Source organism: Sminthopsis crassicaudata, chromosome 4 (genome assembly GCF_048593235.1).
Source record: "Sminthopsis crassicaudata isolate SCR6 chromosome 4, ASM4859323v1, whole genome shotgun sequence".
Lineage (NCBI taxonomy): Eukaryota > Metazoa > Chordata > Mammalia > Dasyuromorphia > Dasyuridae > Sminthopsis > Sminthopsis crassicaudata.
Window position 1 is genome coordinate 346,313,504 of NC_133620.1, and position 15,783 is coordinate 346,329,286.

The 15,783-nt window shown below is 37.2% G+C and overlaps 1 protein-coding gene across 2 annotated transcripts in view; it reads left to right on the forward strand.

The window, feature by feature from the left end:
- Positions 1 to 15,307, forward strand: part of SPOP (speckle type BTB/POZ protein) — a 79,134-nt gene extending 63,827 nt beyond the window's left edge. For both annotated transcript variants that reach the window (XM_074261196.1, XM_074261197.1), the window contains 5 exons: positions 3,454 to 3,631; positions 6,385 to 6,440; positions 7,615 to 7,737; positions 11,203 to 11,345; positions 13,899 to 15,307. In XM_074261196.1, the coding sequence (XP_074117297.1) occupies positions 3,454 to 3,631; positions 6,385 to 6,440; positions 7,615 to 7,737; positions 11,203 to 11,345; positions 13,899 to 14,043 (645 nt within the window). In that variant the 3' untranslated portion in view covers positions 14,044 to 15,307. The remainder of the gene's footprint in view (positions 1 to 3,453; positions 3,632 to 6,384; positions 6,441 to 7,614; positions 7,738 to 11,202; positions 11,346 to 13,898) is intronic.
- The last annotated feature ends 476 nt before the right edge of the window (positions 15,308 to 15,783 follow it).

Sequence of the window (15,783 nt, forward strand, 5' to 3'; positions counted from 1 at the left end):
TTTGAATAGAATTCAATAGGTTTTTAGATAAGGAACTGTTTGTGCTTGGAGTGGGGGTTGGGAAACCTGAGCAGATCATTAGAATGGGGGCTGGGACAGCCCAAGTTGGCTCAGATCCGATGGGGGCTGGGAGCCCCGATATCTTCCATTGGAATTCATGGGGGTTGGGAATTAGAAAGGAATCATAACCCACATCATGTTGACCAGTGTCTCTTCTAATATTGAGCTTTTTAGTGTTGAAAACAAGTGGCTATTAGCTATGAAGATACATATTTTCCACCTTCTGGGAAATATGGTGTTTTAGTACCCACTTTGCAGTATTGTGATTAAGGTTGAGATATGACCATCATTCTATTTCCAGGGGCTTTTAAACTTTTAAAAAACGTTCCTTCTGGCTTCAAATATAACATAGCCCTTCTTAGCCCAAGATTTTCAGGTCAAATTTGAAAGAAGGGGGTTTTGCCCATTTTCATTATTCTAGATTGCATTTAAACACACAAATGTCAAACAAAATTTAACTTTGCTGTTTAACTTTGCAAGTTTCTGTAACTCAAGAAAAAGATTTTTCAATGTGGCAGACTCCGTGCTCTTTAATGAAAACTGATTTTGTTTAGAAAGAGGAATGTATTTTTAAAAAGAAACTCTTACAACTTTAAATTTAGGTGAGTGATGAGACGTTTTCATGTAGCCATTTATAAGAAAGGAATGTCACATTTGTGTCAGGTTTACACTTGTAATTCTAAACGAGTCTCTATAGTCAGTTTATAGGCATTGGAAAAAATCTTTGCCTTTTGAAAAAAAGTAATGATGTAATAGAACTGTATCCCCCTGATCTTTGGGGTGGAGGGGAGTGCATTTGGATTTGAAAAACCCTGAATCTGGGAAAATTACCTGGTTCCCATGGGAAATTCCCACCTCCAATTGATCTGGGAATCATTTTGGCCTGGGAAACAATCACCACCCTTAATGATTTGGAAATTAGCCCCTAATTGCTCCCTAGCCCCCACGCCATAGAAGGCTAAATAAAATTAAAAACTCTGTACCCCAATCTTATTAGGAAGAGGCCCACCGAAAGAGAGAAAGAGTTTCTTAGTGAAAATAAATCCTTTTTTCCAAAAACCTCACTTGCAGACTGGGACTGAGAATTCTTTCTCAAAACTTGCAGCACTAAGGAACCCCCATTGCTGTTAGGGTATTCTCACCCCTCAACAGTATCATTTGCAAAAAAAAAATTGCTTTTTAAAATTACAAGTTTAGACTCTGAAGACTCACAATATCATTTAAAATTTGTTATATAAGTATATTTAATGGTGGTAAAATGCTCCAAATCTGAGAGCCCCAAGGGTTGTAGCCTTCTAAATAAATATTTACAGAATAAATCCAGTCTAGGTGGCAAAACTACATATCAATTTTGACTATGGTTATGTGGAATTCAGTGTTGACTTCCCAGTTCATTTCACCCAATCTTTAAATGCTATCAAGTGTTAAAGACTATAAATTGCTGTCAATCTGGTTTAATGTAAGCTGCTAATCCTGTACCAGATCTTCAGTCTCTTTGTCCCATAAGGCCTCTACCTTTGTGTGGAAATTTGGTGTAATTGCTTTTTTCAACTCTATTCTGAGGTCATCCGTGTTACTGTGCTGTAACTGGAAACAGACAATGTAAGTGTCATTTAATGTCAAAGGACAAGAACTGTTATTATTATGCACGGGTCAAGAGGGAAGTCTCCTTGGGGTGGATTTAACTCTGCCCGTGGCTATCAAAATAATGCTGTAATCTTTTCTGATTAATGTGCTGCTAAGCACATCCATAATTTATCACCTTGGCTGCCTCATTGCCCTAGACCATAATGGCTAGTTTAAAACAAATGAATAAATTTCCAGACATGACAGTAAATATCACTTTCCTGCACAGAAGAGACTCAGGGTGAATTGTATGAAGCATTAATTTTGCCTCTGGGTTTATATCAGCATTCAGTGGATGACTTAAATCTTGATTTTAAAAAGCAAGTTGGGTATTGGGGTATCCCTGAACTGTCTTTCCTGAACTGCTCTATCAAAAAGAAAAAATGGGGAACTAGAAATTAGACCTCAAATTCTGTTTTCACCTAATCAGAGACCACTTTTAGCAAGTGCCTTCACCTTATAGTGTCTATTTTTCTCATCTTTCTAAATGGTGATGATTGCACTTAATTATCTGATGGTATAGGAGGTAAAGTTGGAGGCTGACTGTCAACAGAGAATATAACTGCAAAGCCTTAGTGTCAGTTAACTGCCATTTATTAAGTACCTACTATGTACCAGGCACTGGGCTAAGTGCTGGGGAGACAAAGAAAGAGAAAAGATAGTTCCTGCCCTCAAGGGGTTTTCAGTGTTTTGAGACAGAGAGCATTCAGTCCATTGTGTACACACAAAATATGGAATGGAGAAATGGGAATAATCAACATAAAAACCTTAGTGTTAAGGAGAGGGAAAGGTTTCTTGCAGAAGATGGAACTAACTTGTATTTAAGCAAGTAGTGACAGGTGGTCCTATTTCCTTTATGCTTAAGGGATTTGCCAAAATTTCTTTGACTCACTTTGGAGAAAATATCTTTGTTTTATTGTCTGAGTCCAGGTAGCTTAATTATTTGAGACATACTACTGAGACCATAGTCCTAATTTTGATTTTACTATGAGCTGGTTGCTTTCATCAGCTATCTTGCATTGGTGTACCATTTGGTACCATGGAGTACTAGACAAGTGAGTGATAATAACCTTAGCATAATATATTTCTGTACCTTTAATGAAAAAAAACTTCAAAGCACTTGTTCAACAGATGATGAGTCTGTAATGTCAGCTTCATATATGAAAGATGGCACATTTTATTTTCCTCATTCTAAATTCTGAGTTAAATAGATTATCTTTTGGGTATTATTCCTTTGGCTTAAGAAATCAGGCTCAATTCTGGCAAGGCGTCCGATTCAAAAAAGTAGTCTTTTCAGGAGCTCTTGATACCTGATGTTTTGTTTAAGTCGGAATAAGGTGGGTATTGTTTTTATTTTTATTTTTTTTCTATCATATTTACCTCTCCCCTTCCCCTCCCTTCCCCTCTTCCTTCCTCCCTCCCCCCAGATTCTTGGCAGTACTTAGAAGGTAGTACTTAGGAAGCCAATGAGTCTTGGCTAAGAGTAAGTTTCTGGGCAGTATGAACAATTTAGGTTAGGAAACAGAGGGAGAAGGCATGGTTCTAAGAGAGGAAAAAGAAGTTAAATATGTTTTTGAAATTATTTGATTCAAAAAAGGAAAGGGGGTAGAGTTAATTTCAGAAGCCTACAGCTAGTCCATATTATCATTTAATTGCAGTAAAAAAGCTTGGGGAAGTAATTGGCAAGACCTTTATATCACCCCTTTCTCTAAAAAGAAAAATGTCTGATAGGAAAAAGCTTTGATATACATTTCCTGCCTTTCACAGGTGAGTGTGGTGCAAGATTCAGTCAACATTTCTGGCCAGAATACCATGAATATGGTGAAAGTCCCTGAGTGCCGGTTGGCAGATGAGTTGGGAGGACTCTGGGAAAATTCCCGCTTCACAGATTGCTGCTTGTGTGTTGCTGGCCAAGAGTTCCAAGCTCACAAAGCTATCTTAGCAGGTTGGTATTGATTCCAGGGGTGAGTTTTAGTTACAAGGTAAGATCTTGAGAGTGGCCAGGTAATCTTTCAACTTTTGGAATTCACTTCAAGAACCATTTAATATCTGTTATGTGTAAGGAACCTGTGCTAAGCCCTGAGATAATTTAGAGATAAGTAAATTATAGATTCTCTTTTAAAAACCTTAGTACTGATAAAGGATGGGAGGGTGTGAGGTGATAGAGATAGAAAACAAGACAGAGGAGATGAGTAAATACAGTACCTCAAGAATTCACAGGAAAAAAAGATCCTGTGTCTTTTGGTGGGAAGCAAAGCAGAGTGAGCAGAAAAGCCTTGTTATGTGAGCTGAACCTTGGAAGAGCAAGTAGGTAGCAATGCAGTATGCCAGCAAACAGCATGAAGAAAGGCCCAGAGATCAACAAGTATACACTGCCTTGGGAAAGGGTAAATAGTTGAATTTGTGCCATTTACTTTATCATCTTATACAAGTCCTGCATATCTGTGTGGGCTTCATTTTTCTCATCTTAATACAAAGTAGTTGAACTGGATAGTCTTTAAGGTTTATTCCAACTCTGAAATGCTGTGATCTTTGATCTTTAAATTTAAATATCTGTACTCATTTGTGTATTTGTTTTTAGGAACATTTATCATCTGTCTAACCCCTTGCTATATTGAACAATTTAAAAACAAAATAAACCCACATTTTCCAGGGAAACAAATTCCCACACTGGGGAAAATATAAGTCTTATTCTGGGTTTTAAATTTTATTACCTCTTTGTTGGGGGGGGAAGGGACAGCTTGATTTATCTTTAGTCCTCTGAACTCATTTATTTATAGTAATCAGAGTTCTAAAGCCTTTCAAAGTTGTTTTTTTCTGTAATGTTATTGGAATCCATGAATTAATTTTTTTAGTTCTGTGTACTTCACTCTGCATAATATCGGAAAGGTTTTTCCCAGTTTCTTCTTAAATTGTCTATTTCATCATTTCTTATGGCACCATAATATTTCCTTATCTGTACATATTATAGCTTGTTTATCCATTTCCCAATAAATGGGCAACCCCTATACCTCCCTTAGTTTCCAGTTTGTGGCTACTACAAAGATTTCTATTCTAAAATATTTTTATACAATATTATTCTTTTTGATCACCTTGAAATATGAATAAGTCTAATATTAGTACCTGTTTTGAGTCTAGTTTCAATTTTCTTTCTAGAATGACTGGGCCAATTTGTTAGTATAGAATTTCTCTTTATAAGACAAAGCGGTAAGCCATTGAAAGTTTTTAAGCAAGGCTGTAATCTCATCAAACTTGTGAATTACAAAAATTAATTATGGTCAACCAATGTTGGCCATAATCAGATGAATTGGAACAGGGAGAGAACTGAGTCATTTCTTTTAGGAGTCTGTTGCAGCAATCCAAGCAAGAGGTAATAAGAACTTGCATGAAGAAGTTACAGTGGGATTAAGGAGAAAGGGGATAGAGTGAGATTAAAAAGGCATACTAGAATAGGCCTTGACATAGGGTATAAGGGGAAACAGAAGAATCAAAGATGATTTTCTTAGATTTTCTAACTTCCTTCAAAGATCAACCCAGGTGCCATTATTTGAAGAAGCCTTTCCTGATTCCTCTTATTGTTAGCATCTCTTTCTTTTCAAAGAATCTTAAATTTACTTATCTGTATAATTGTTGTATATTTTTTTTTACTCCAGCTTGGAAGTCTTTTGATGGCAAGATTTTGTTTTGCTTTTATATCCTTAACACTTCATCCATTTCATTGCCTCACACACTAAATAAATGCTTGAGGAATTGAATCAAATTGTTCCCAAGGGCTGAATACTTAGCTTGCTCATTCTAAACATGACCAATAGTTTCTTCTATAGTACTGACAATACCAGACATTGTGCTTCTTTATTTATACCCCTGCCATGAACAACACTTCCACTTTCTGAGTTACAGTGAAGAAAATAGTTTTTAAGCCTTTGAGAGATTCCAGGCACACATTGGAATAGGAGCAGATTTTATAATTTCATATCAAAACATGTTAAAAGTTTTTCAGAACCATAATGCTTTGCTCACAGTAAGAGTTTAATGTTTGATTTTTAATTTTTTTTAACAAAAAATAATATTCTGATATCAGGTTCTTTAGTTATTTTATTCTATTGTAATGGGTTCTTAACTTAGTGTCCATGACCTTTAAAAAAAATACTTTCTGAATACTGCACTTAAAATATAGTGACTTCTTTTGTAATCTAATGTATTTTATGCACTTAACATGACTCTGAGAAGGCATCCTTGGTCTGCCAAAGGATCCAGGATGCACACAAAAAATTCTAGACTAAAATTCTTGAGTACTAGAGATCTTGAATATATAAACTTTCTATTTTCCTAATACCCAGCATTAGGAACTTAATAAGTGTTTAATTTTTGAAGTTACAGTGAGAGATTGTTAATAGAATCATAATATTATAGAAGATCATCTATTCCATTCCCATCATTTTATGGCAGAAACAGGTTCAGAAAGATTAAATGAGTTGCTCCAAATCACAAGCTTGTTGGAACCCAGGTCTTTTGAACAAACTATACTTACCATCTTTCCACAAAGCAGCTTTAGTCATGTTTGGGATTGATACTACTAGTATCCTTTTCTTTGGCAGTAAAATAGGAAGCAAATTGCAAATTTTATCATCACTGGATAGGACAAAGCATCTCAAAAGTTATAAGTTAACTCTATGTTTCTATTCTGCTTCACTATAGCCCGTTCTCCTGTTTTCAGCGCCATGTTTGAACATGAGATGGAAGAGAGCAAAAAGGTATGTGCCTGATAAGATATGGAACATCTTTTTTTTTTTTTAAATTACAGCTTTTTATTGACAACATATGCATGGGTAATTTTTGCAGCATTGTCCCTTATACTCACTTCTGTTCCAACTTTTCCCTTCCCTCCCTCCATCTCCTCCCCTAAATGGTAGGCAGTCTCATATATGTTAAACATGTTAAAGTATATCTTAAATACAATATATGTGTACACATCCATACAGTTCTCTTGTTGCACAAGAAATATCTGATTCAGAAAGGTAAAAATAACCTAAGAAGAAAAACAAAAATGCAAGTAGTCCACATTCATTTCCCAGTGTTCCTTCTCTGGTTGTAGCTGATTCTGTCCATCATTGATCAATTGGAACTGAATTGGATCTTCTCATTGTCAAAGATATTTATTTCCATCATGGAGCATCTTTTTTAGACAGGTTACTAAATCTCAGGTCACCTGTTATCAGCTTTCAATTGTCCTTGTTAATAGAGGAGAACTGTTGTGTGGATGATATAAAATCAGACATAAATCAATGTGTTAATTTTTGATTTAGAAATGCAAAAGATTTACCTTCCTAATTCTATTTCTGTTACCTTAATATGAAAATTCATCTGTCAGTTCACTTTGCATGTGTCATTAAGGTGACCAATTGTTTTCTAAGACTATGCCACTATAGTCACAAGGTCCATGAAACTGGGAAGACTAAAAGAGTATGTGTCCAGGTATAGACTCTGTGCCTGTCCTCTAAGTATCAACCAAGCAAACTTCAGAGAGGCTCTTCTCCTGGGAAGCTGGACAAAGCCAAGATATTTTTGGCCATAGTAAATCAGGAAATTGTGATCTGCCTTGGGTAGAGGGAAGGAATTAAATTGTAGATTCTTAAAGCATCAAAATATGTTTAAGTTTGTTATCATAGCCATACATAATAATTGAGACCTGGTCCTTGAGGTTATCTGGGAACCACTTTACAGATTGTTTTGCTATTCGTTATGTTTCATAGAATACTAAGGTATATATGCAGGAAAAAACATTAGATTCAAATGGGACATAACACATTTTTCCTAACCTATTATAATCATAGTAACTACTTTAATATTGCAAATCTCCTTTGAAATCTAATAATGAAAGTAGCTGATGAATTGTTTTGTCGAAATCTTTCTCTGTTTGGGACGTAGAACCGGGTGGAAATCAATGATGTGGAGCCAGAAGTTTTTAAGGAAATGATGTGCTTCATTTACACTGGCAAAGCCCCCAACCTAGATAAAATGGCTGATGATCTTCTGGCAGCTGCAGACAAGGTAAGGCCCACATCTTAGAGGCTCACGGTACACTTGAATTTCCATGGCAGACCCTATCAGGCACTATCAGGAAAGAAGCATGAGTTTGATGACCTATACTTTTTCTACTCTCCCTTCATTCTCAGACTGAGCTGTGTCATCTTAACGTAATGAATCGCTTGTTGTGAAATTAACTATCTAGGAAAAACCTCGGGGTGGAGGGTAGGAAGAAATGGAAAATGATCCCTTTTCGTTTTGTTTTCTTAGTTGGCATTTCAGGATTTTATTAAGTGATCACTTGAAATATTTGCAAAATAATCCAATGTATCTGAGTACATCAAAGCATGCTTCTTGACCCACTCCCACAATACCACCTAATAGGTCATGAAAACAAAATTCCAGGAGGAATAGCTGGTAAAGAAACAAAGATCCATTCTTTACTTGTTATTTGGTGTTTGCTGTCTTGAAAATAATTCTGTTTTTGGAGGAATTTAAGAAAAGTGTGCTGGGAGGATACATGTAGCTGCAATATTATATCTTGTTGGTGGAGAAAGGCGATTTTCTGTTGAAAGCATCTTCTTTTCCTGCTCTGATGCTACAGAACTCATCAGAGAGAAAAGATGGCTCCAGCCTAAGGGCTCAGAGCTTTCCTAGGATCTGCTGATCATCATGGTCTTCCTCCACCTCCTTTGGCACATCCTGAGGATGGAGGAGATCACTCTATGACTTCTGTTTACAGGTGGAGAGTTTATATTTCTCAATCAGATATGTTTATTAACTTTGTTTAATTGAATTTTGGGCCTTTTTATGGGTAGGAACATTTTGAAGATAATTTAATGCTGATATCGGAATTGGTTTGACAAAACTAAAGATATTTTCTTCTGCTAAAGTCTTAGAAACACACAAGCTCTATATAATAGAGATTTGTGGCTTCTATGTACAGTCCTCTTCTGTTTTTCCTGTGTATGTGAAAATGTTTGATGTTTGTTGAGTACAAAGCAAAAGAAAAAATTTAATTTAATTTTAAAAATCTTTTGAAGGGAAAAAGGCCACATAGGTTCCTCATTATTCTACCTGCCTGGGGATACCTGCTTTCCAAAGAATCACAGAATCATAAAGTATTAGAATTAAAAGGGACTTTGCAGGCTGCCATCTGTTTTACAGATGAAGAAACTGGGGACTCATTGTGGGGGTGGGGATTAACCTGAGATTATATAGCTTGGCAGAACTAAGACTACAATTCATATCTCCTGATTCCCCTTTGATTGCTTCTTCTACACTGCCAAGAATTGGTGATGATTTAGCAATCAGTAAGTATTTATTAGTCATTGGTTGGTTTCAAAGTACTGAAAATATATAATAGGAGTACAAGTAAAAGTTAAAGATAAGACTGTTTAAAATATGTTTGATCTTATATTCTCCCTTTATTTTTTCTGCTGGGATTTTTCAGTAATCAGTCACTTGTGTCCATTGTCATCTAATGGGTATTTGTTCACTAGAAACTAAGACTATTTTTGCCTATTTTGCAGTCATCAGATAACTTTTCCCCAAATTTCATGAGACAAATAATCAGCAATCCTAGTTTACAGATAGATATACTGAGTAGCAAGGCCCTTCAATCACTTAGTATTGTGCAAAAGCCATTGGTAGAGCCAAGATTAGAACCTGGGTTTTTCTTTGGTTACTCAGCCAGGGAACCATGTTGCCTTTGACCTATTGTAGCTCCACAGGGGAATAGCTTCTGCAGCTATTCCCAAGCAGAATATTGTCAGAATAACGTGTTCACTGGTATTAAAAAAAAAAAAAAAAAAAAAAAAAAAATCAGTTAAAGCCATTAAATCCTAGCATTCCCTTCCATTTTTGAAAGAGAAGCTGATAAAATAGAATTTTCAGGGTTTATTCAGAATGTCCCAACTTTGGGGGTCTTGCCCTAGCATATTACTTTTAAACTTTCTTGTGAATGTAAGGAAAGCAGAAAAAGAAACCATTCATGGAAGGACCTAAATCATCTAATGTTTGCACAAGAGGCTAAACCAGCTTCTTCAGAGCCTTTCCAGTCCCCTGAGAACATGTGTAATTAGACCAAAAACAAAGCACATCATGTCTGCCAGGCCCAAGAGACACAGTTCCAATCTCTTGGGTAAGTACTGCTATTAGGTAGGTTTTTCAGAATCATAATTAAGGGGGAAAAAACTTTAGTCCCCCTCCCACAGGACTAAAATGGCTACTGTTGTCTAATTATGCATTTGGGGATCAGAGCTATTCGTAGTATAGGTCCTTATAATACATGGATGGAGGAAGAATGGGAAGATTCTCCTACAGTTGTAGAGAGCTGTCCCAGCTTTAGAATGCAGAAATCTCATCCTACTGGTGTCACCTGGTGTCATTATTCTTTTACTAAAAGTGTTTTCCCACTTGCACAAATGTAGAGACTGAGAGAGCACCCAAACCAATAAATCTCTCTCTCTCTCCCTCTTCATCCCTCTCCCCATCTTCTTTTGCTCTTGGATATCAGAGTGCCCAGTAGATTTGCCCTCCTTATCCAAAATTCATAAAAAATACTATTAGCCTCATTTTTATTGCTTGAAGGGAGGTTGCCCCATAGAATTCTGCAGCTCCAAAGACAGATCCTAGGTGCCTCCATGGCACAACAGCCCACTAGGGAATCCTGTTGAATTACATTTTTATTGTGCTGGCTTGGTTTCTTCTTACAAAGTCCCAAAATCAAGTCAGTTTCACATTAGGAACTAAAGAATACTGTTATATCAAAGCCATCCAAATAGGTTGTGCTTTGTAATCCTGCTTTCCACATTCAAGGACATTAAGATCTTTTACTTAACTATAGAGAGTTTAGAAACTAGAATTGGGGGGTAGGAAGGGGTGGTCTCTATTGCTTTGTCCATGTTTCCTTAACCCCAATAGAATAGGACTCCATTCAACCCTTCAGAAGACGGTCTTGAACCACCATAGAGTTCTTTTTTCCCATTTGGAATAACAAGTTGCTCTTTCAGGCAAGAAAGAGGTAGAATAAAACCATATTTCACCTCACTCTGGTTCCAAAATAGTATGTAGCAGAAGTTTTAAAGTGAAACTACTGCTAAACTGTAAACAGTAAAATACCATATACTCCTATAAGGTGGAGGGAACTAGGATACATTTTGGGGAGATAATTCTATGATAATTGCTATTTTGTTGCAGGTAGACTTTAGAATTTCTATTTAATTATTATTGCGTGCCAGATATTTGAAAGTTTTCTTGCATGCCTTTGTTTAAAACTTAAATAATTTTCCCTCAAAATGTGCCAATTTGCTATGAGTAAATGAACCAGTATTTTTTGTGGTCTATCAATGTGTGCAACTCTATCCCTGTGTCTAATGGAGTCTGAGGTCTGTCTGGAGGAGAATGTACTGCCAAGGAAGGCAACTTAAGAATCATTCTGCCCATAGCTATTACTGCCCTGACCATGGTGGTGTTTGTGTCTCACAGTATGCCCTGGAGCGTTTAAAGGTCATGTGTGAAGATGCACTCTGCAGTAGCCTGTCCGTGGAGAATGCAGCAGAGATTCTTATTCTGGCTGACCTGCACAGTGCAGATCAACTGAAAACACAGGCAGTGGATTTCATCAACTAGTGAGTTGGCATCTTCAAGGCCTTTTGGGGGAGTAAAGGGGAGGGAAATTGATGAGAGAAAACTCTTTCAGTGCTGGTGACTTCATTAGTCCTCCAGATTTAGCAGGTAAGGTTTTGTATATTTTAGGCAATTCTTTACCTCACATTTTGGAAAATAGTTTTACCTTTGTGGGTATGATTTTTTTTGTGACTTGAAGTTTTTGATTAATTTTAAAAGGGAACTATATTAATTTATTTGTAACTTGCTGATTTGAAAGAACATTATACTCTCAGAAAATAGTTGTTTTACTTCTTACTTCAGTTTTGGGATTCAGTCCAGTAAAAGTTAATTGTGGAGATCTTCTTAAGCCAGAAATGTATTTTATGAGTTAATGAGATTTCTCTACCAGTGTGTTATGAAATGGGAGAAAATAAGGTTAGACTAATAAGAAGATTAGGCTATTCAAAGTGGAAACAGTCAATTCCACTAGATCTGTTCTCTCATCTTAAGTGAAAAAATTATCTGACCATGAAATAGTCTCAATTAGCAATAGTCATCAGATACATGAATGTGCCAAAAGAATGTCAGTATTTTTTGAGCAGCAGTCTTCTTCTTGCTCTGGTGGGCATATCTCAAGTGCAAATTCTAGAGACTTTTCATCCTAGAGATGGGACAAAGACAAAAAACAAAAAGTGTAGAGCTTCAGACTAGGGATCTGGAGGATGGCAGACCTGAGAAGCCAGAGGAACCAGTGAAGCCAGGGTATTTCATGATCAGATCATTTTTTCATTTAGGTTAAAAGAGAAAATTTGATAGAGGGGTTTTTTTTTTTTTAATAGTATTTCAAATTCTAACAAAAGTAGCTTAACTACATTGGTGGATAAACTTCACTAACTCATAAAGCACATTTCTTAGATCTTAGGATCTTAGTAATTAGCTATTTCTGGACCAAATATGTTGTTTTTTTCTTATCTTTTCCCCCTTTAAATAAACTTCTTAATCAGTATCCTAGAGATATGTGACCAGCATATCTTACTGAAAATCCTTGAAGATAGAGAACTATATTTCTTTGCTTATCAATGAAATTGTTTTCAAAGAGACACTTGAACAGGAGTAGAGGAGGTTGGGAATTTTACTGTATAAAAGATTATAAATTGTTTCAGCCAGCGAGCATTTACTAAGTGCCAGTCACTTTTATAGGGATTGGGGATAAAAAGACACAAATGAAGCAATTCCTGTCTATCAAAGAACTTTCTACATTTTTTATGCATGTACATAAGGAAGTAGGTGCAAAATTGAAAATAAATGCTAGGTAGGGACAAGTGAAAAGAGACACAAGAAGCTGAGAGGAGTCAGTCAGTGCCTCCTACAGATGGTGATGTTTGAGATGAGTTTTGAAGGAAACAAGTGATTATAAAAGAAGTGAATTCTAGGCACTGAAAAAACATGTAGAATGGAGATGAGAGATTACAAGTGAGGAAGTAAGGCTAATTTGATTGGACTGAAAGTGATGTATAATAAGTAGGAAAGGTAAGTCTGGGTTGTGAAGAGATCCAAATGCCAAGTCAGGATTTACATTTTATCCTTAAAGCAATCAGGAGCTCCTTGGTTTTACTTGAGTAAGTGACATAGTTAGGCTTGCACTTTAGAAAGATGATTTTGGCAATTGTTTGGAGAGTAGATTGAAGTGGAACCACTCTTGAGAATGAAACAGCAATTAAGAATCCATTGCAGTAGTCTTTAGGACAGAGTAGTGACTAAATGAATGAAGAGAAGGGATCAGATGGGAAAGGGATATTGTGGGAGTACAAATTACAACTTGTGGCAACTGAGCGGACCCCAAGTGGGTGGGGTAAAGGAAGAATAGAAAAAGAGTGATCTTTTGCACAGAAATAGGGAAGGTCAAAAGAAGGGGGAGGTTGGAAGAAGAGAGAATGATTTGTATTTTTGTATGTGTTGAGTTTGAAATCTTTGGGACAATCCAGTTTGAAATGTTTGGTAGATAGTGGGTAATTCAGAACTGGAGCTCAGGAGAAACACTAGAACTGGACATAGAGATCTGGGAGTCATCTTAGTAAAGATGATAATTGAACTCATGACAAGAAATGACATCACCAAATGAAAAAATGTACAGAGAGAAGAGAATAGAGCCCAGGACCTAGCTTTGAGTACATCCTCAGCTCAGGGTGATGATTTTGGCAAAAGAGACCAAGAAGATATGGTCAGCTTGATAGAGACTCAAGAGAGAAGTTTGAAGTGTCAGGAGAGTGTCCAGGGGGAGAGATGATAAATGGTATCAAGTGCTGCAGTCAGAAAGTCTGAGGCCTGAAAAAAAAGCCATCAGACTTGACCTTTAAAATCATTGGTGACCTGAATTTCAGAGAAGTGCAACAAAATACAGTGAGCAAAACTACAAAATGCTGTTGTCATACATCCACATCACCCATATATGTGAGCTCCTGTGAATCTTTGTTTTTGACATTTTTAAAAATTAGACCAAAGGTAGATATGTACTCCACAATTTGCTTACCTCCTCTCTTCACCATTAACTCGTCTGTCTGTGTTTCTTCTAGTCATGCTTCAGATGTCATGGAGACCTCTGGATGGAAGTCCATGGTGGTTTCACACCCCCATTTGGTGGCCGAAGCGTACCGTTCCCTGGCTTCAGCACAGTGCCCTTTCTTGGGACCCCCACGAAAGCGCCTGAAGCAATCCTAAGGCCCCTGCTTGTTGCAGGACCCAATTTTTTTTTTCCCAGAAGCAGCAGCACGTTTGCTGTCCTTGACCACTACATAGAGACAGCTCAGTCTGTGGAGCTTTTACTCTATTATGGGGGGAAAGACTGTTTCATGACAACCTGACTTTTAAAAACAGCACCAAGTAACTTGAGGGGACATGGGGGAGGGGAGGGCCTGGGGCTCGGGGCAGTTCATCCTAATGAAAACCCTGTTGCTGCATTGTCTGTGTGTTCCCTTCAGCTTGGACAAGTCGATCCTCCAGGGATTTGGTTTAGGTGCTGACACCCCACAAAGACATCCAGAAGGTGGTACTAGGGTATAACCCATCTCTGCATCTGACAGCACAGAACAGATCAAATCGTCAGGTGCCTGGAATAAAAAAACAAAAAAGGACGTTTAGTTTTTAAGAGAAGGGAAAAGAAAAAGGAAGAGGAGGAAAGAATTTTTGATGGAATTTCTCAAACGGCCGTTTCTGGAGGATTCCAGTAGTATTTATGTTGAGAAAAAGAAACTTTAGCCCTTTCAGCTGTGCTAAAACTGGGACGTTTATGAAAACGCTTTACCGTCGTACAGCGAACAGAAGAGCAGTTCTCTCTTGTTATTAGCACTTATATGTTATTTGCAAAAACGGAAAACACTCTTTATCATTCTGTGAGGGAAAAAGACCTGTGAAGGTGAGAGGCGGAGAGGAGGTCCTCTGGTTTGGGAATCAAGAACTCGGACATGGCGCCCTTTACAAAGAGTCTTTATTGGTTTTGAAGAACTGGGGGAAAACAATCCTTCATCCTTATCTTGTACTTTCTTGACAAGAACTGTGGTTCTCTGTTTTTAGATATTGTGGAAAATGTTTTTTGGCATTTTTCTCTCATTTTATTTCTCCCTCCTCTTTCTCTCCAGCCCTCTTTTTTTAAAAAGGGTAGGGGGGAAACTTAACACATTGTTAGTTGTTCACTAACACTGCGTGGGGGAAAAACACTGAAAACACTAACACACACAGTGTTAATCACTAACACTGCGTGGGGGGGAAAATCCACCCCACTAAAAACACTAATATGCTGTGTTAGTTGTTCACTAATACTGCATGAAAAATTCTTGGTCCTGAAATGCTCAGTTCTTTGTACCTGACTTGCCGCCTGCATAGGAGCCAGTCTTGTTCTTTTCCTTTCCTTCCTCCCATGGGGAGAACTTCCAAATGGTCATTTTTTTTTTTTTTCTTTTTGAAAATATAAATAATTACTATTTTGTACTGTGTGGTATCCCTGGTTTTCCTTTTTTTTTTTTCTTTTTTTTTCCCTCCTACTTCCTTGCTCTGTTTTGCATCAGAGGCACCTGTTCAAGGGAATTTCCAGGGCTGGTTGGCTCCCTAAAATTACACCTAGCTAATGCCACTTTTCCAGGTGTTTTATTAAAAATAGTAATTCTGATCTCAGTGCTTGAGCAGCACAGACTCAATGTCTTTAAATGGGAAATAGGATCAAAGTTACCTTTTCAAAAGCTGTCAACCTTTGTCAGCCCTATCCTTACTTAACACTTGCCCTTTCATTCCTCTGTTAGAGTAAATATTAAGTAATTATTTAATTACTCAGTAATTATGCCAAGATAGGAGCCTACTATAGAAATGAGAGTAAGAAAGTCTGACCCTTCTGAAACTCCTAAGATCTGTGTCACTCTCCACACCAAATTACAGGATTACAGGACTACAGAAATTACAGACCTCACT